At 61.2% G+C, this 20,004-nt stretch overlaps 2 protein-coding genes across 18 annotated transcripts in view; one reads left to right on the top strand and one right to left on the bottom strand.

Moving 5' to 3' along the window:
- KIFC3 (kinesin family member C3) overlaps positions 1-2,452 on the top strand; it is a 42,072-nt gene extending 39,620 nt beyond the window's left edge. For 8 of the 9 annotated variants that reach the window (XM_036345267.1, XM_036345269.1, XM_036345272.1 and 5 more), the window contains 3 exons: positions 194-328; positions 729-837; positions 1,812-2,452. In XM_036345267.1, the coding sequence (XP_036201160.1) occupies positions 194-328; positions 729-837; positions 1,812-1,837 (270 nt within the window). In that variant the 3' untranslated portion in view covers positions 1,838-2,452. Of the gene's footprint in view, positions 1-193; positions 329-728; positions 838-1,605; positions 1,632-1,811 lie in introns of all 9 variants that reach the window. The other variant, XM_036345268.1, reaches the window with a different exon arrangement.
- An 857-nt stretch (positions 2,453-3,309) lies between these two features.
- Positions 3,310-19,808, bottom strand: KATNB1 (katanin regulatory subunit B1). 9 transcript variants are annotated; one of them, XM_036345288.1, is made up of 20 exons: positions 19,660-19,808; positions 18,306-18,592; positions 15,582-15,712; positions 12,608-12,725; positions 9,572-9,672; positions 8,961-9,002; positions 8,264-8,347; positions 7,941-8,056; positions 7,483-7,554; positions 7,180-7,330; positions 6,854-7,044; positions 6,615-6,745; positions 6,187-6,237; positions 5,548-5,615; positions 5,296-5,415; positions 5,062-5,211; positions 4,456-4,532; positions 4,304-4,378; positions 3,976-4,092; positions 3,310-3,724 (listed from the first exon to the last, which is right to left on the bottom strand). In XM_036345288.1, the coding sequence occupies exons 2-20, from the start codon at positions 18,343-18,345 to the stop codon at positions 3,592-3,594; spliced, it is 1,968 nt and encodes a 655-aa protein (XP_036201181.1). In that variant the 5' UTR covers positions 18,346-18,592; positions 19,660-19,808; the 3' UTR covers positions 3,310-3,591. The 9 variants fall into 9 exon arrangements, with proteins under 9 accessions (XP_036201181.1, XP_036201176.1, XP_036201177.1 ...); XM_036345283.1 differs by having other exon boundaries at positions 5,062-5,415; positions 9,572-9,759; XM_036345284.1 differs by lacking the exon at positions 19,660-19,808 and adding an exon at positions 18,750-19,139 and having other exon boundaries at positions 5,062-5,415; positions 9,572-9,759.
- Between the last annotated feature and the right edge of the window lie 196 nt (positions 19,809-20,004).

The raw sequence follows: 20,004 nt of genomic DNA on the forward strand, positions 1-20,004 counted from the left end.
GGGACCCTCAGCAGATCCAAAGTCGGTGACATGCACCCCGACAGGCCCCCCCCCCCCCCCCCCCCGTGTGCCTCCCAAGTTCCTTCGCTTGGGCCAGAGTCCCCTGGCCGTGAGCGCCCTCTGGTGAGCATGCTGCCCCTCGTTCTGTGGGGGCAGCAGCCTGGGGTGGGGAGTGAGCCCTCGTGTCCCCTAGGTGTCCCCCGTGGAGAAGAACACCAGCGAGACCCTCTACTCCCTCAAGTTTGCTGAGAGGGTGCGCTCTGTGGAGCTGGGCCCCGGGGCCCGCAGGGCAGAGCTGGGGTCCTGGTCCAGCCAAGAACACCTGGAGGTAGGGGGCTGGCTCAGGCCTGCGGGGGGCACTTCCCGGTCAGGGGCTGGAGGGAGGGCTGGGGAGGGGTGACAGCCTGGGGCGGGGCGGGGGGCGGGGGATGCCAGAGGGGCTGGAGCCAAAACTTGAACCCAAACCCAGTAGCAAAAGTAGTGCTTGGCCTTGGAGGTGCCCGTGGGGTCGCCCGCCGGCTGGGGGTGGGCGGGGCGTGGGGTGGCGCACAGGTGCTCGGCATTGACTAGTTACCTCGTTTAACTCTCGCAATAACAAGCGTGGTGCCGTCACGGCAGCCATTTTGCAGACGCGGGAGCCTGTCAGGAGGCTGGGAGGGGAGGGGAGGGAAGCGTGGTGGACGGGTGCAGGGAGCAGGGCCCCACCCACCTGCTCCCCCTGCCCACAGTGGGAGCCGGCCTGCCAGACGCCACCGGGCTCCACACGAGCCCATTCGGCCCCCGGCTCTGGGCCCTCCAGCCGCCCAGGCTCCATCCGGAGGAGGCTGCAGCCCTCGGGTGAGCATTTAGGGGGCGGGCGGGTGGGCGGTGAGCCACCCCCAGGCCAGTCACAGCCACAGCACTGCCCTTACCCGGACAGGCTTTTTAAAAACTTTTCTTTTTAAAAAAGTTTCTAAAACTTCTCCAGAGCCTGTTTCACAGCCTTCCCTGGCCCTGGGCTTTAGCCGGGGCAGATGGTGCTGTGTCCGTTTCACAGAGGGAAGCCGAAGAGCCCCCTCCAAGGGCTCGAGTGGGCTGGTGACTTGGGCCCAGGACATGAGTGTCCCCGGCTGGGCTGCAATGCCCCCGTCAGAGCAGGTCTGCGCCACCAGCCCCGATGGGCAGGGCTCACCCCACGTCCTAGATGAGGAGCGGGCCTGGCCAGAGGACTGGGATCCAGGCCTCCCGCCCCCAACTTGCCCCACTCACACAAAGGCCCAGCCCAGTGGTTCTCAACCTTCCTAAGGCCGCGCGACCCTTTAGTACAGTTCCTCATGTTGTGGTGACCCCCAACCATAGAATTATTTTTGTTGCTACTTCATAACTCTAATTTTGCTACTGTGATGAATCGTAATGTAATTATATATGTATTTTCTGATGGTCTTAGGCGACCCCTGTGAAAGGGTCGTTTGACCCCCAAAGGGGTCGCGACCCACAGGTTGAGAACGGCTGGCCCAGCCAGTGCTTGGGGTACAAAGGCGGGGGGCGGGGGGGGGGGACGGCGGATCATGGGGGTCCTGGCCCGAGGCAAGCCCGCCAGTGAGTCGCCTGTTGCTTTGATTTCAGCCTGAGGCTGGGGCTGCCGTCTCCAGGTGAGTGGGGGCCAGTGGCCCAGGGCTGCCCGCGCCTGACCTTGCCTTGGGTTGTAGGGCTGTGCCGGGAGCCTGCTGCTCAGGGCTGGGTCCGTCCTGCTGCCTGCTGTCTGTCTGTGTGCTTCTGCCTGGCTCCCTCCTGCTCTAAATGGAGGCTAACGAGCCCCCTCCCCCCTGCAGGGAAGTCCAGGCCGCTGCCTGTGTGATGGACGCGTCCGCCCTGCCGTGCCAGGGTCTGGGTCCCGAGGCCTCGCGGGCCTGCTCCCGCCGCAGCGCTGGGAGCCTGGGAGGCGGAGGCCAGAGAGGCGGCCCCTCTTGTGTCTCCCGAGATGAGAAACATGTTCACAAGGAAACGGTGTCTCTCGGCTGTGCTCTTGGCGCAAACGACGTGGGCTGGAAGGGCAGCCCAGACCCTCAGAGTGGTCCCGGGAGGGCGTCAGTGCCGGGAGGTGGTCCTCGCCTGGGCTGGCCCACCCCTCCCAGCCTGCAGGGCGCCCTCTGTGGTGGGTGGCTGAGCCCCGGGAGGCACAGGAACCGTGGGCCGGGCTGGGTGGTGGGCACCTGGGGGCAGTCCTCCAGGGCCCACACCGGGCATGGGTAGTGTTCGTTGTGTACATAGCGCGGCCTGCCTGCTGGCGGCCGGGTTATTTATGGCTTGCAGGAGGCCAGGGGGCGGGGACTCTGCTGCTCCCCCATCCGCCTGGCACCAGGCTCGCTCCTTGCTCACTGGCCTCCTGACATTTGCTCCTCTGAAAGCCTATTTAAGAACTTTTGGAAGCTTAGCCATTTTTAATATTAAAATAAAAGCCTTTTTACACACGTGTGGTCTGAAGAACAGGTCTTGTGAGCCCCAGGAGCAGGGTGTTGGCCGGTGCTGCCGGTGGGTCGCCCACAGCCCCACACCTGCCGGAGTAAGGGTCGCGTGGCCTGAACATCCACGACGGGTAGGGCCGGTGCCCCCCTCCCCTCGTCATGACTGACCCATCAACAGTGTCGTCACCTCCGTCTTACAGGTGGGACATGCAGGCTCCTCACGGCTCGGCACAACCATGGCTGGGCGCTGGCCTTGTCCGAGTGAGTGAGCTGGCCACAGGTGAGCGCCACCCTCGCCCAGGGCTTACAGGACCCCCTCCCCCGCCCCGCCATGGGGTGTGTTGGCCTAAATTTGGTCCTAGCCTTGAGGGAGCCTGTGCCCAGTGGGGTCCTCCCTCCGATTGGGGCTGAACCCACTGGGTCGGGTCGCTTGTCCTGGCCACCAGCACTGGGGGTGCTGCAGGGAGTGAGGTGTGTTCAGAGACCTCAGGGGAGGATGGGGGACGGCTCGTCCAGTCCTGTCCCTGAAGGCTCCGGGGGCGGGGAGCAGGCTGAGCTCTGGGGCAGCACAGTGGTGGCCGTGTCTGTGAGGTGGGGTCCTGGCATCCTGCAGCTGTCGGCTTGGAGGCATCCACAGGACAGCTGGGAGTGTGGCTGAGACAGGGGATGGTGGGGTCCGCCTCTCACCTGTCTCCCAGCCGTGGGGGAAAACTTCCCCAGAATAAGTCTGAATCGGCCCTTTCCTGTTGGCCTGGCACTCTGCTGCCCCCTGCTGGCTACACAGCCGGGTGCAGGCCTCTGCCTGCAATCCTACACCTGGGAGAGCCCTGTGGCCAGAGATGCCCCTTCGGGCAAGAAAACCAGGGAATAGTTACAAATTTAATAAAATCTGTCTTATAAATTACAGCAGCAGCCCCAAGGCTTGGTTGGCTGCCCCAAGAAGCAAGAATTGGGCAAAGCTGGGCAGCCATAGCTGGACAGGAGTTGTCTGAGAGTTCAGGGCTGTGGAGGTGGCCAGTGGGCCAGCGCTGCCGCCTCCAGGATGGCCACAGGGCAAAAGCTCATGGGCCAGTGGGTGCACAGGTAACAGGAGTGGGGGTGGAGGCCAGGCCCCGAGGGTTGCCTGGTGCCCCCACCATTGGGTTCCTCAGTCCAAACTGGCCATGAGCAGGTGCAGCTCCCGGAAGGCACTGCCGTGGCGGCCACTCAGGCCCGACTTGGTCCTGACGAGGCCGCTGATGCTCTTGAGCTGCTTGTAGCAGAGCCGGCACTTGTGCAGCCTGTGGGCAGAGGGGCAGCACTAACCACTCCTGCCCCGCTCCCAGGCCGTGCCAGGTGACACCCGGGCTCAGGGCAGAGCCAGCTATGGAGGAACCCAAGCTATGACTCACCCCACCCTCCCTCCTGAGTTGAGTGTCCCAGGCAGTGACCTCCTGTATAAGCTGTAGCGGCAGGGCCATCAACAGTGGGCTGTGTGCCCTCACCTGGCCTGGCACCCCTGCCCTAATAGGCACACTGCCTGGCCCCTCACCTCTCTTCCCGGCTGATGTCAACACCCACAGAGGGCGGGGCTGCCAGGATGTCAGTGATGAGGGGCAGAAAGCGCTGTAGGATCAGCTTCAGGGAGGTGCAGCCCGTCTGGACATAGCTGCAGAGGCAGGCGGACGGATGGAGCCACAGACAGACGGACAGCAAGTACACAGACAGGGGCAGAGGATGAGAGGCAGCACGGGCTTGTTTCCACCTTGGCCTCGGGAACTTGCAGGGGGCAGCACAGCCACCTCCCGTGGGCACCCCCTGGGGGTCTGCCCAAGCCTCTGCCCCTCCCTGCTGTGAGGAGGCGGGGCTTCCCTGCGTACCTCTCATACTTGCTCTGCAGGAGCTTCTCGATCTGCGGCAGGACCGTGGTGCACAGGTCCAGCTTCCACAGGGAGCTGGGGAGAGGCCGGGACAGGTGCCCTCAGCACGCAGCCCTGCCCGCTCCACCCATTCACTCCCTGCAGCCACTTACGCTTTCTGGTTGACGATGTTAAGGAGGTCCACCACCACCGACAGGTCATTGATGGCTACGGCCGAGTCCACCGACGTCTGTGCAAACAGAGCGCCCGTCAGGACAGGGAGAGGGCCCCTGCCGGGTGTGTGTGGTGTGGTGATGGGCCTTATTGTGGGGTAGTGATAAAGCCACCTGAGATGACAGAGGACAGGGAGAGGGCCCCTGCCGGGTGTGTGTGGTGTGGTGATAGGCCTTATTGTGGGGTAGTGATAAAGACACCTGAGATGACAGAGGACAGGGAGAGGGCCCCTGCTGGGTGTGTGTGGTGATGGGCCTTATTGTGGGGTAGTGATAAAGACACCTGAGATGACAGAGGACAGGGAGAGGGCCCCTGCTGGGTGTGTGTGGTGATGGGCCTTATTGTGGGGTAGTGATAAAGCCACCTGAGATGATCAGCACAGGCCAGGCCCAGGCATAGGTGTGCAATAAATGGCAGCTTGTGATGAGAATGGAAGAGATCAAGTCAACCACAGTGTGGTGACGGACTGCCTGCCCCCCACTGGCCAGTTCCTGTGGCCCTCTTCTCGGTTCTGCCCTAAGCCCAGGGCAGGGGCAGGCGCTTGCCTTGATGTCGCCTGTGGTCCACACGGCCCTCACGGTGTCCAAGTTCTTGTGGCGGCTGGTGAGCACCACACACATGGTGTCGTGGCCTTTGCGGATTTGCGACATGGCATCCTCGTCGACCAGCTCTGTCTGCTGGGGGATCTTCACAGCCTGTGGGACAGGCCCAGATGCTGGCAGCGAAGCTCTGCCCTTGCCCACGGGCCTCCCCCCACCCTGGGCTGGGCCCACACTCACAGGCAGGAAGTCGGAGGCCTTCAGGCCAATGGGCTCGTTCCGGGTGGCAGGGATGATGGCAGGCTCAGCCTTGGGCGCGGGGGTGGAAGTGACGACCTGGGACCAGGGTGGGACCTCGAGCTGGAGGGATCGGAGGCTCAGCGGACAGCCAGCCTGAGGGCTCCCTCTCTGCCCCCCAGATGGGAGGCCCCTCACCCTGGTTCAGGGCTCCAGCCCCTCTGAGTCTCACACACGCCCTCTACCCACACATACGTTTGGCACCGGGAACTGCGTGTCCATGGCTGGGCTGGGCTTTGCTGCCTCCTTGGCTGTGGCCACATCTGGAGGCAGAAGGAAAAGATTTCTGGTCAGGAAGAAGGCAGGGTGGGACTCTGGACCCCATCTGTAACCTAGGGGGACAGGGCAGGAGCCAGCGGGCAGCGGGGAGGAAGACGTCAGCAGTGTGGGTCCTGGGGAGGCCTAAGGGCAGGGGCTGGGCTGTCCCCGACTTTCTACCTACCCAATCCCAGGCTTGGCAGAAAGCAGGCATCTAGCCCTGTGAGTCGATGGGACCAGGGAGCTCCAGGGTGGGGCGATCTGCCAGCTCACTAGGAATGTGTGTGCCGGGGGCGCTGGTGGTGAGGGGCTGAGAGCCACAAGGCCCCCATCTACAGCGGGCCCAGTCTGTCCCTCCACAGCACATGTCCAGTTTCTGGACTCATCTGTGGGCTTGAGAGGAGCACCTGCCTGCCCTGTTCACTCCAACCACCAGGGACGAGCCTGGGGCTTGGCAGATAGTAGGTGCTCCTGAGTGGGCGGCAGAGGCTGAATCGGTGCCACAGGGGAGGGCAAGGGCTCGGAGGGGAGAGGACTGAGGAGCTGGGAGCCCAGCTCTGCCCCACCCCGACTCACCATCCTCTGGGGGTGCTGGGAAGGGCTCGCTTCTTCGAGGTGGTGTCCGACCTGTAGAGGGGAGAGGGGTTGGGGACTCGTGTCAGCTGCCCAGGGTTCCTGTCTGCGTCCCCAGGGCCGTCAGGACTTGGGGGATGGAAGGTGGTTTCCTGGCATGCAGCTGCACACCTGCGACCCTGTCCCGGCCCACAAACCCCCAGTCCCGCCCCTTCCCGCCCATTCGCCCCTGTGGTGGGCAGGGCACTGAGTGGCTGCCAGGGCTCTGCCCGGGCCTAGAGTTCCTGGGGAGAGAGCTGGCCCGGTGTGTGTGGGTTAGGAACTAAGGGAGCTGCATGGATGCCGTCCCCAGAAAGGATCATCTGCATCATTTCACAGGTGGGGTGCCAGGGTTCACGGGGGGGGGGGGGGGGGGGGGAGCCGGGCCTCACTGATGCTGTTCTTGGGCTGGAAGATCTCGTTGTAGTCCTCCGCGTTCTGAATCTCCGCACGAGACTCCCGCTCGTCCCGGTCGTCCTCGCTGCTGGGGCTGCGGCGCTCGCTCTCAGAGTTCTGCTTCACCCTGCGGGCGGCACGAGGAGGACGGACGGGCCAGTGAGGCCAGGCTGGGTCCCCCAAAGCTTTCCCAGGGTCAGACCCGTGTCCTGTGCCCCGCGAGCCCCGAGCCCACCTCTGAGGCTTGCTGCAGGTTGTGCTGGGCCGCTCGTAGATGCGCCGCAGGGGGGCGGTGGGGAGGGGCGGCTGCTGCGTCAGGAGCCGGCTGTCCTGCACGGGGTCCTGGGCCACCGTGCCTGTCCTGGTGACCCGGGTCAGGTCCACCACGTAAGAGGAGACGTTGCTCTGGGCGAAGGCCACGCCTATCTGCAGGAAGCGGCAGAGCAGCGGCTAGGGGATGGGTGGCCAGGATCCCAGCAGGGCCAGTGGGAGTGGGTCCTGCTGGGCTTGTGGGAGCAGCTGGGCAGACGGAGGGAGGGCGGGTGCGGGCGGCGGCCTCACCAGCTGGTTGTTGCAGATGGCCAGGTCGGCCACCTTGCCCCAGTTGACGAGGACCACGTCAAAGCAGCGCTCGGGCTCCCAGCCGTAGACGCGCAACGAGTCCTGGCAGCCGCTGTACAGGCAGCAGCCGTCGGGGTTGAAGAGGATGCTCCTGGGCAGGCGAGAGAGGTCCATGGGTCCCAGGAACCCGGGGAGGCTGCGGGGAGCCCGGGACAGGAGGGAGCAGAAGCCGAGAGGGAAAGCCCACCCGCATCCACACCTCATTCCCGGGCAGGACTGCCCACCGCCCAGTGGCCTGTGTACCTGACAGGCCCCGGCTCCCCTTCGATGCAGCTCACCACCTGGAATTTCTCCAGGTCCCAGAAGCGGATGGTCCTGCAAAGGCAGCCAGGCTGTGCTGGGAAGCCAGAGCCCTGGCTCCACACAGGACCTTCTCTCCCCCTATTACCCGCCCCCCCGCCCCCCGCACCCCTCAGGGCCAATAAGAGCAATGCCTTGGGCCAGGGCTGGCCCTGGACAGGCAGGGGGAGGGGACACAGTGGGAGGCCAACATGGGCCTTAGACTGGACATGCCCTTGAAAGCCCAGGACACAGGCTGGGAACCAAAGTCCCATCTTGGGCTGGCAGTTGCTCAGCCTACAGAGGCCCATCAGGCATATGACACCCTGGGACAGAGACAGATGGGGACAGATATACATACACTCAGGCAGAGATGTGAGGAGCGGCAGTCACAGGCGACGGGCCCTGCTTCTCCTTCTCACCTGTCAGAGCTGCCGGAAGCCAGGAGGTACTCGTTGGGGTGAAACTCCACCACGTTGACGGGCCCCGTGTGGCCAGGGAACTCGGACATCATCTTGCCGGCAGTCAGATCCCAGAGCTAGGGCAGGGCGGGTGGAGGTCAGGACCAGGCCGGGCACCGCAGCCGCCCGCTCTCCCTCCGGTCCAGCCCAAGCTCTGTCCACACACCACCTTCCCATCCGCACAGCTTGGGACAGCAACCCCAAGGAGGGCGATGGGGACCAGCCTGAGTGTGACCAGTAGCCGCCAGGCCCCAGCCCTGGGCCCGGGTCCGGCCGGGAGCTACCTTCACTGTGTGGTCATCTGCAGCCGATGCCAACCACTTCCCGTCGGGGCTGAACCGGAGACACCGCACGGCCTGGCTGTGCCCCTGAGGAGGACAGAGCACCGGGCTCACCCTCGGGGCCTGGCCCAGGACCCTCCCTCCCCACCACCCCACTCCACCCCGGCCTTCGACAAGCAGTGCGTCCTGGGGTGCAGGCAATGAGGCGAAGACATGTAGGAGACGCCACAGAGGGACACTTCCCAGGGGGACCGTGGACTCCCAGGCCTGCAGGGGCTCCAGGAAACCAAGACTGCATGGTCAGTCTTATGCTGCTTTTTAGAGTTAAGTGCCCTCTCTTCATGTCAAAGGGTCTAAAAACCTCTAAAAATAAAATAATAAAATAAAAATCTCTAAAAATAATTCTGTTAAACTTAGTGCTTCCAAACCCCTATGAACAGGCATCCCTCCCATGACCACACCGGCTACCTGCCTGTAAAACCAGGCACGGAGCACAGTGGTTTGGTGAGCAGGGTTCTGGGGGATTCGTGGAGAACTGGCGGTCCAGGTGGACCACGCACAGCACCCCGCTCTGCTCGATTCACGTTTCTCACGCTCTCCCCCATGTTGGACGGCAATGCCCTCCAGCCCCTGCCAGTGGGCACCACATGCTCCATGCCTGCATAGAGCTGTGAAATGACCACAGAGGGGCCTTCCTTACCCTGTACCGGAAGACACAGCCTTTCCTCCTGATGTCCCAGAGCTGCGGGGAGAGGAGCAGAGGGGCAGTCAGCACAGGTACAACCAAGGCTGGGCTTAGGGTAGGGGGCCTAAAGCCTGGGCCGGAGGCCAGGGTGTGGCTGTGAACAGAGAAGGGACCTGGGTGCCTCCAAGTCATTACACCCCAAAATGACAGAGGTCTGGAAACTGCTCACTAAAGCTGGGAATTCCGCTTGGCCGGCGTGACTCTGATTGAGCATTGACCTATGAACCAGGAGATCATGGTTCAATTCCCAGGTGGGGCACATGCCTGGGTTGTGTGCTTAATCCCAAGTAGGGGGCATGCAGGAGGCAGCTGATCAATGATTCTCATCAGTTTTTCTCTCTCTCTCCCTCTCCCTTCCTCTCTGAAATCAATAAAAACATTTTTTTAAAAAAAATAAATGAAACTGGGAATTCCAAGCAGAAATGTCACACCTCCCTTCTCTAGGAGGGTGTGAACGTTGCCGCACAGAGAAGACACCCCCACAAGGAGCTGAAAACCCACCCCTCAGGCAGGACATGCCGTCCCGCTGCCAGCCAGCGGAGACACAGGGCTGAGGGGCATCTCACCTTGATGTTGGTGTCCTGGGAACCCGAGGCCACAAACTCGCCATAGGGGTGGAAATCCAGGCTGCAGATGTTGGCCTTGTGTCCCACGAGTGTGCGAAGAACTAACAAGAGAAGCAGAGACGCTGGCTTGAGAGCAAACAAGACGGCTAGTGCAGAAAGGCTGTTGTGCTTGTGTGGGGGCTTTAATACTGAAGAATAACACGGATTTTAAAAATTGGGGTGAAAATCAGCCAGGGTCCTACCACCCTAACAGCTAATTTCCCTATTTTCCTCTGATACTACCTGAACCTCCGGGAAATGCATCGCAGCCCCCAGCTTTTGCTCTGGGCTTATCCCAGTGTGTTTTTGAGAGCAAAGGGGGGAGGGAGATATCAGGCAAAGGGCAGTGGTGGGCAAAGCACCTCCCCCCCCCCCAAGTAGGGCGAGTGGAGGGTGCGCCAGGTGTAGCCCTGGAGGGAGGTGGCTGTGAGGACAGGCTGTGAGGACTGAGAGGACACGGGGGACATGCTGGCCTCAGAACCTCAGGGGTGGGGGGGCAGATCTCCTGTTTCCTCAGGAAACCATGACTCCCACCTTTCAAGGTTCTGTAGGCAGCTCCATAGCCCAACTCAGCCCACAGGCAAACCGTGTTTGTCTCTGGTACAAATCAAATTTGTCTCCTCGTTCTGGCCTCGTGTGTCTTGCTTTCTAAAAGATTTATAATTTACTGTCTGCATGAAACTGATCCCCCGTGAGAGCTGGGGCAGACAGGGACAGGGGCCCAGCCATCCTGAGGTGTGAGCCAAGGTGAAGCGGGTGCTGGGAGGTAGCGAGCTCTCTTCAAGGTGGTCACATGCCACCGGGGCTCAGCACCGCGTTTCTGGTCAAGGCGGCCTCGGGCACACGCTGCCCGGTCCAGGGCCTGGAGGGGGGCAGACTGCTGGCTCCTGCTTCAGCCCACGGGCTCTGCATCCCACAGCAAGGTTTCTGAAATCCTGCCCCGCCCCGAGAGGATGTGGCGCGCCCCGCCCTGCGTGGGCCGGCTTCGTGGGATCCCCGCTGACCCACCCTCGCCCTCTGGCTGTGCCATGGAAAGCAGGCAGGACCACATTCTTCCGGCGTGACTTCTGCCCTCGCTCTTCTGTCCCAGGAGGAAAGGCCGGGTCACAGGAGCTGCAGAGGAGGGCTCTGGGGTGTGTACCCCATGCGGGAACCTCCCAGCCAAGCAGCTGCTCATCCTTCCCGAAACCCTCCAGTGATGGGCTGCCTTCAGAGCAACCGACGTGAACCCCTTCTGTGGCCTGTCACTGCCACGCCACGATGGGCCCGAGGTCTCAGCTCTTCCTGCTGTGGCTGCTGAGGGCAAGCCGCTCCCCCTTCGGAGAAACTCCCCAAACTGAGGCACCAGATGACAGTGGAGAGCGCGGGGATGGGAGCTCTGACTTCAGGATTCCAGTCCCAGCCTCCGCCACCCCCAGCCAGAGGGTCCTCACGGAGGCTCCGTGTGCCCATCTGACAAATAAGGGGGCCTCCCAGCCTGGCTCTGCGTCAGAGTCCCCTGGTGGCTCACTGAAAGCCAGGTCCTGGGCCTACCCCACTTCTGAGCCATGTTCGCTGGGAGTGGGGTCTGGGCCATGTGTTTGTAACGAGCCTGCGAGCAGCCATTGTGGGGACTCCACGCCCAGGAATTCCAGACAGAGGTCTTCAGTTTCTTTCCACTCCGTGCCCACCTTGGGGAGCGCTCACGCTTCCCTTACACGTGAAGTGGCTGTGTCTGAGAATGCACAGCGCCCCGTCTTCCCTTTGTCCCCTGCTCCCCAGCGCACGGTGAATGGCGGGTGCCGTCCGCTGGGATTCGGGTCCAGGCAGAGGCTTCCAGGTGGAGAACTGCCTTCCACCGAGCCTTTCTGCTGTCTCTGCTGGTTCCACCCTGGCCCCTTGGGTCCAGCGATGCCCCAGCACAGATGCTGTGGGTCCCGCGTGTGGCCAGGCAGTGGGAGCATTCTGAGACGCTAAGCATGCAGCCCACACCAGGGGGGCCAGCAGCACCCATGAGGCCTGGGGCACCATCTTCCTGTAGAGCCACCTACACAAGACCACTGCCCTTGGCAGAATGACCCTGGCCGCTGAGTGTGTGTGGCTGACAGCCACCGTCCTGCAGCAGAGGCACAGCACGCATCACTGGAGGAGCCCGGAGACCTGCAAGTCTCAGCCGGGCATGGGGGGACGGCGGGGGGGGGGGGGGGGGGGGCCTCAATTCTGGGAAAAGCAGCCTTGGCAACCCCACGCCACTGTTTCCTCTCCCCTCCAGCGGTGGCCCCCACCCGCACGCTGAAGTCCAGACCAGCGGCGAGCAGCGAACCGTGAGCCCACGGGCTGTCCTTGGGCCTCTCAGGGTTGGCCGGCACAGTTTTCTGTGCTAACATATGCAGTGCTTTCAGGAAGAAACTACAGCATAACCATGTTGTTTAGAAAGATGGAGGGACTGAGCAAAACACCAGGTTAGAGGGCAGAGGCTGAGGCCTCTGAGAAGGGGAAGGAGTGGGAAAGGCTTCCTCTTTTCATTGTGAATGTCTGTACAACCACCGGTACCTGCCTCCTTACACTCTGACTCCTATAAAGGCGAGAACTAAACTACAACAAACAGCGCAGGAACCAGAGGGCTGGCCGCCCAGCCCATCCTGCAGGCGGCAGTGAGCCGACGCTGAGGGGGGGCTGCCCTGTACGGCCACCCGCTCCCCAGTGTGCCCCACACGCCACCTCGCTCCTGTGTGGCCCCTGGTGGCACCTGATGTCCTGCCAGGTTCTGAATCCACAAAGATACCCACACACCCATCCACACAGCTGTCCACTCAGACATTTACCAGGCGCCTCCTTGGTGCCAGCATTCAGAGATGGGGGCGGGCGGGGTCACCACTCTGGCCAGTGTCCCAGGACGGAAGCACCCCACCTAGTCAGGACGGGCTTCCCGGAGGAAGCGACGGGTCAGGAGCCCGAGACTGCAGGGTGCAGTGGGCAGGGGGCATTGGGGAAGGGGCATTGAGCGCAGACACCTACTTTTGGCAGCTTCCAGGTCCCAGACGCGGATGGAGCCCGACTGGGAGCCGGCCACAATGAGCTCCTCGGGGGTGTTGAGGCGGACACTCTCCACTGGGGACGTGTGACCCGTCAGGCTCTGTGGAGAGAGGGTGGCAGCTTCAGTGCACTTCGTGGACAGACCTCCAGCTGCTGCCCCAAATTATGGGTCCCCAGGAAGTGTGTCAGCGAGAAGTGGCCCAAGAGACGGACGGCTGAGCAGCCGCTTCTCCGGCCTCAGCTCGCAGGGCTAAATGTGGGCCGGACCCCGTCACACTCCAACCCCCGCCACTGCTCACTGTGCTCCTGACAGACGCCACCTGCAGAAATGGCCCTGGGCCCCTTGGGGGGGCAGCTGACCCTTTAGCCTGAGTCCAAACCACGGCCCACGGGCTCTGTGCCATCTCACGCTCTGCTGGCCACGCCCCTCAGGAGGGGAACCATGGCAGAAGTGAGGCGGGCTCTCAGCGGCACCCCTCTCTCCCCCCGAAATGCCTGGGTCCCCGGGCGCTGTCCCCGCTGGAGGACCCAGCCACACTCCCAGGAGGGGGCTCTCAGAACCTGCAGCTTGGGAGTGACTTTGCTGACAAACAGAGTCTCCCCCAACTCAGAGCTGGGGAGCTGGGCCAGGCTGAGCCAGGAGGGAGAGGAGGAAAGTGCCGGAGTTTCCAGCTTTCTGGAGAGGCCGGATCTGGAACCCATGGTGCCTGTCACTCCCACCCAGCACTGCCCCCCCCAAGGCATCATAGTGACACCATCAGTGTTTGCCGAGACCCTTCCCCCTGGGGGTTGGGGACAGTAGGGATAACTGCTCCTCAGTGGAACCTCCCCAAGGCCAGACGGCTACAAGCAGCTGGTCCGACTCTCAAATGTCACCGGCAGAGTATCCCTGGGTACGCACTCCACGGAGGACAACTGGGCACGTCCACCCACACTGAGAAACGCCCATTCCCGCACACGCGGGACACGTGTACAACACACCCAAGGTCACTCACTGCAGCGAATCTCTTGGACCAAAGGCCGGAAACAATACAAATACCCGTCACCGGACACTGTCATCATGGTCACCCATGCAATGGATGCTATTCATTCAGCATGAAAACGAACGGGGCAACCGCAGCCTATGGTCCAGACTAACCTCCATGACACACACAGGTGGAAAGAGATGGAGACAGTGTGTACAGTGTGAAGCCACTGGTTAAAGCGGGGAGGGAAGCAGACATGAACATCCGCTCCTGAATGTAGGAAGTCCTTCTGGAAGGATGGAAGGACAGGAAGCAGGAGCGAGGCTGCCTCCAGGGAGGGAGGAGGGGGTAGGGGAAGGAAGATGTTTCACTGTTGACCGAGTATCATCTGGATGTTGAACATGAGGTCACACACTCCAAAATGCACAGAAATAGGTCACAGTGAACTGCCGCCGAGGGAGCCGCAAGAGCACAGACCTGAGGTGAGAAAGAACTTGGCAAATTTGAGGCCCTGCAAGGCCTGGTCTGTGGAGAGTGTGGGGGAAGGAGGGAGCTCGGCTGAGGCCCATGGGGGCCTGTGGCTGCACCAGGTGTGAGGAGGTAAGTCTCGACCCCAAACTGTCCCGTGCTTCTCTGAGGATGAGCGCCTGGGCTCACTTCATGTCATTTTTGGTCAGTCTTTGCTGAGTTTTCTCAAACTGTGTACGTTTCTTTGTCATTCAGGGGCAGGGCACATTTAAACTTAAAAACAAAGGGAAACAAAACAAACGATTTCAATTCTGTTCTGAACTCAATTGCCATCGTCTGGACCTCTGGCTGTGGTCTGGGTCAGATCTCGGTTCTCTGATGAATCTCCAAGTCAATGAGCTGATTAAGTCTCTACTAATAAGTACCACCTCCTGTTTATTCTTTATCCTGACTTGGCCAAGAGTCAAGAGTGCGATACCACCCCGTGCTGGGGGGCTGTGTGGGGAGAGAGCGAGGCCCGTGCTCCTGGTGGGAATGTGAATGGATTTCTGGAGGGCAATTTGACAACAGGTCTTGAAAGCCTTGTGAAAAGTGCACACCCTCAGATTTAATGCAACCATCACAGATCTGCTCACAGATTCAGCAGGTGGGGATGTTTACCACGTGGCTGAGCAGAGCCGAAAGGCTGCAAGTGACCTCCATGCTGGGAAAAGGGCAGGGCCACGCCAATGCCAGCTCACTCCATGGCACCCCACAAAGCCATTACAAATCATGCCATTAAAGGAGATTTTCTGACACAAGAAAATGCTTACATATTGTATTTTTTAAAAACCAGGCCACAGGACAGTGAGAGAGCATTCTAGAAATCTACTGCTATTTATTTCTGTGTGTGCACATGTGTGTATGTTGGCATGTGTATGTGACATAAATGCACAAGTCTGCACATGTGTGCATGTGCATGTCTGTGTATATCAGCACCCACAAGGACACAGACCAAAAGCCGACTGCAGTGGTCCTGGATAACGGGACTATGTATCTTTCATTTTCATATTTTTCCTTCTTCATGGTTTCCTGTTTTGGAACACTTTTCAGCACTGAATGTAGCTGTGCAGCCAGGGGAGTCTGATAAAGAACCAGCTCTCTGCCCACTCCAGGCAGGCGCCTGAGATCCTTCAGTGGAACGAGGTGGGAATGTGTCAGTCACCCCACACACAGCTGCCGGTGGGTGGACGGGCCCTGGGCAGGGCGGGGCAGGCTCCACTCCTTTAGCCTCACGCAGGCTCCCAGGCGTGCTGTCCACAGCCAGGTGACACCCCATTCCCGAGGACGGGCCACTGTCGCTGCCATCTGGGGTTGCCCTGGGCCTTCCTGAGCCGACAGCTGGGGGAGGCATGGATGCTGTGCTGTGTCCCCACCCTCGGGACGGGCACCCAGAGGACATGTTGCCTCACCCACCACTACCCCATCCTGCCCACAGTCCCCTCCCGCCCCTTGCCCCTGCCCCCCTGGCCGGTGAGGCTCACCATGATGCAGTTGGGCTTGTTGATGGACCACAGGTTGACACGGCAGTCATCCCCTCCTGTCGCCAGCAGCCGCCCGGAGCCTTTGCCCAGCACCAGTGAGGACACATTGCTGGCGTGGGCGACGATTTCCTCTACACAGGAAAGGGCAGAGGGGAAGACAGTCAGGCCACAGCCAGGGGGCTTGATGGGCCACGTGGAGGAGGGGAGGGCCTGGCCCTTCTCGGCCATCGGCTCTGGCACCAGAAGCCCCTCTCGAGGGCTCTACCCCTTTGGCTCCCCTTTGGTGCCCAGACACCCCCTCTGACACCTGCTGACAAGGTAGGGCCTGGGCCTGAGACAGAAATGACTGTTTCTCAACTTCACTGACACCTGTCTCACCCTTAGGCCTCGTGATTTTCTTCCCCTTTCTGCACATTAACTGGTAATATTACTGACTGACTCTGCTCGATTTTTCATCTGGTAAGTGGAGTTAATAATAACACTGCCAGAACGTTGACCTATGAACCAGGAGGTCACAGTTCAGTTCCCGGTCAGGGCACATGCCCGGGTTGCGGGTTTCATCCCCAGTAGGGAACGTGCAGGAGGCAGCCGATCATTGATTCTCTATCATCATTGATATTTCTTTTTCTCTCCCCCTTCGTCTCTAAAATCAATAAAAATATTTTTTAAATAAAAAAATAACAACAGTGCCTGGCTCATTGAGTTGCTGAGGATTCAGTGGGAAGGTGCCTGTGAGCTGCTGGGTAGGGAGTGAGTGCTCTGTGGTTGTTAGGCAGGCTAAGGACTAGGCAACACGAAGACAGTGAGCACTGGGGCCCCAGGTGGGCAGAGGTGGGTGGGCTGGGTGAGGAGGGGGGGCAAGAGGCAGCCGACTGAGAGGTCTGGGTGTGAGGGCTGACCAGACAGAGGGACGTAGGTCACCGTGGGCAGCCACAAGGGCCCCTGGCCTGGACGGCTGGGGCAGCAGTGGGGGCAGCAGACGACAGCCCCAGGGGCATCAATGCTCCAAAGGAAACAGAACACAGGCAAGGAACCAAGAGGCCGCCCAGGTCTCCCAGCTCATCCCTGAGTGAGTTCCTCCTGGGAGGGAGGAGTAGACAAGACAGGTCTCCCCACTCAGAGGGAAAACCCTACCATGCCGACGCCCTGAGGTAACGAGGAGGCCTCAGTCAGCTAAAGTGCTGTGCGCGGAAACTCAGATGCCTGAGCACGTCACCTCCCACCTGAACACCGGATGGCCAGGCCTTGCCTTTCAGATAAAGCAAAGCGTCAGAAGGGCTGGGATCCTCCCCAGCCTCTGTGGCACCACATTCTCCCCAAGGCTGTGCTGCCGCCGGGGCCTCCTCTGAGTTCTGCCCTGAGCTCCTGCCTCAGGGCCTTTGCACACACAGTTTAGGCAGCCTACCATACTCCCCTACCCCATTCTCCATCACCAGGTAACCGCTTCAAAGCATAGCCCAGCTGAGAATTCAGGGAGATGGAGGGGCGTGCTCCCAGGCTCTGGACCCCATTTCACAGGGACCTTTGTCTCTTTTGCCCCCGACCGCCTCCCTCGTGCCTGGTTCTATGCTCAGGAAAGACCAGCTGCTGAAGGGGTAGGTACATAACCCTAATAAACAGAAAGCCACGCTGTCCAAAGTGTACCTTCCTTGGGAGCCGGTAACAGGATTCTCCCAGAACTCTCCGGCTTAGAGGAACGATTTGAAAATGGTCCAAACCTCTCATTTTACAAACGCGGACACTGAGGCCCAGCAAAGAGCTTCGCCCAAGTTCCCGCAGTTGAAAAGTGAAGGCCTTGCCCAGCTCCTGAAAACAGCCCAGGGACAGTTCACAGCACAGGGTACCAGTCTGGGCACCAGGTTTATACCCACCAGGCACTACAGACGGGGAATGACCCACAGAGGCACCGGCGAGGAGGGCCGCGGTCCTCACATGGGATCCTCGAGATCCTTCCAGGGGGTCCAAGAGAACAAAACTGTTTTCTACTAACATGGTATCTGACTTTGACGCCTTTGTTTGCTCCTAAGAACATAGTTTTCCAGAAGATGCTCGATGTGATGACATCACCATCAAGGGCATGTTGCCCTGTGTGTTCTTGTTTGGAAACGTCTCGGTGTTGCCGACGTGGTGAATAATGAGCTCCCATGGACAAGAACCCTTTGGGGTCCCCAGTAATTGGAGTACAAAGAGGCCCTCGGATCAGGGTCTGGCGCTGCCACAGGCAGTAATGGCGGCGGTGGGTCGTGCTCACGCTCAGTCGCATCGCAGAGCCCGGTCAGCGTCCCTCTGCCGACCCTCTCTCCCTGGCCCCCCGTCCCAGGATGCCCTCAGCTGATGGCGGAAATCTGACTAGTGAGATGCCTGAAAGCGTCAGGAACATCTTTCAGGACTCTCGCCGCCTCCGCCTGTCAGCCTCCGTGGAAACCCTGCACTAAGTGCTGGATTATACGTGTTTTCTCACTTGAGTCTCACAGCAACGTAGACGTGACCATCTTGCCGTGCAGACAGGAAACGAAGCCGGGGAGGTGAAGTCCCCCGGCCAGTGTGACCCGCTGAGTGCCAAGGTCAGGATTGGCATCTTGCTCTTACTGCAAGGCCCGGGGGGTCTCCCCTTGTGCCAAGAATAGAAGACAAAGCTGGGGGTTCAGGCTCCCCCGCCACCCCCCAGCAACTAACAGCTCACAGGATACGGGGGGGGGGGGGGGGGACAGGAGAGCCACTCACGCAATTTCCAGGCCGTCTTGGTGACCACCGGGGTGGCCATCCTCCGGCTGTCTGGCACTCGAAGCTCCACCCACGAAACAGACGGCCTTCTTCCAGGGGTGGGGGTGGATCCCCCCCAGATCCGCCAATCAAGTCGGCAGGGAGTCCCCACACATCCAGGCAGAGGGAATGCCTTTCTCGGGGATCAACTCTTCGCTTTAAATCATCCACGGCAGCAGCCTGTCCGCGCCCGTCCGGATCCCGGGTCATGGAATGTCAGGCTCGGGCCATCTCAGCTCAACACTGGGCTGGAACGCAAACAGAGGGGATGGCTTTTTAGGAAACACTTAGGAGGGAGCTGGGGGGGGGGGGGGGCGGTGGCGGGGGTGACCCTGATTTGCAGACTGCAGCTCCCTGCATCCCTGAGGCCACTGGATACAGACAGACAGACAGACAGGCACCCACCAAAGCCAGGAGCTGCACTGCAAATTGGGTTTGAGAAGCAGGAGCGGGGGCACCTCAGACAAGGTGACCTGGAACCCAGGGGAAGGGAAGGTCCTCCCAGAGGCCAGGATGATGGGAGGAGCTGGCTGTAGATGAGACAGATTTCTGAGAGTCACTGTGTGGTCTGACCCGATGCAGAGGGGGTGGAGTCAAGGCTAAGCTGGGGGGCCCATGAGAGGCACCCCGGAGACAGGTGCTGAAGTCGTCTCCGGGGAGAATGTCAAACGGGGCCCCGAGGATCCAACCCCCCGAGTTTGTGGCAAAGGAACCAATCCTGGTCCCCCAAATTCCCCAGGACGGTGCTGGGCACGAGCCGGTATGACTCCTCAATCCTAAAAGGCCACCCGAAGGTGCCTCCGACCTGCTTCCTTCCAGCCCTTTCCCCAGGAAACCTCTCCTCCGCACCCCTGCGCCCCTGGGTCCCCCAGCCCTGCCCCTCTCGTCCTCCACCCCTCCTGCCTCCCGCGTCCTCCATTCGCACACATCTTGTCTCCTGAGCTCCCTAACGTGGCCCCTGCCTCGCCAGACCCCCTTTCCTCCGCGTTCCCCTCGGCCACCAGGATCCCCATTCATTCACTCTCCTGCTTCCGGCGTCCCTAGTCACCCCCCAGCCTCCCGCGGACCCCCAGCTCAGCTTCCGGCCTCCCCGGTTCTGCCCTCAGGCCTCCACGCCGGTCCCGCCCCTCCCGAGGCCAAGGCTGGTCCCTCTGCCGCCCCGGGTCCTCCCACTCCTCTCAGCCGGCGGGGAAGGGCGCCAACCTCCCCGCGCCGCAACCCTCTCCGCCGCAGCCCGGCCCGGCCCCGCCTGGCTCGGCCCGGTCCGGGGCCCACCGGCCGTCCCCTCGCCTCCTCGCCCCCCGGCCCACTCCACCTGCAGCGGCGGCTCCCGAGGCCAAGGCTCTGCTTCAGGGGCGACCCCCACTTGCCTCCATCCCCTGCCCTGATTGGCCGCTGCTTGACAACCGACCCTCACAACAAAACCTCCGGCTCAGAGCTCCGCCCTCCCCAACTCTCCCACCAATCAGCTACCGCGGGAGCTCCGCCTCTTTCCAGTTTTGACCAATCGAAGAAGGCACTTCTGCCGCTTTTCCTAAATTCCCGCCCTTTTTTCCTGAATTGGGCTAATCACGAGGAAGAAGGGTTCAAGGGCCACCCCTCGGCCCCTAATGAACCAATGCGGGCTGCCGTTTCCTTGGTCCCGCCTTCGCCTCAAACT

The sequence above is a fragment of the Myotis myotis genome, unplaced genomic scaffold, assembly GCF_014108235.1.
Source record: "Myotis myotis isolate mMyoMyo1 unplaced genomic scaffold, mMyoMyo1.p scaffold_m19_p_19, whole genome shotgun sequence".
NCBI lineage: Eukaryota > Metazoa > Chordata > Mammalia > Chiroptera > Vespertilionidae > Myotis > Myotis myotis.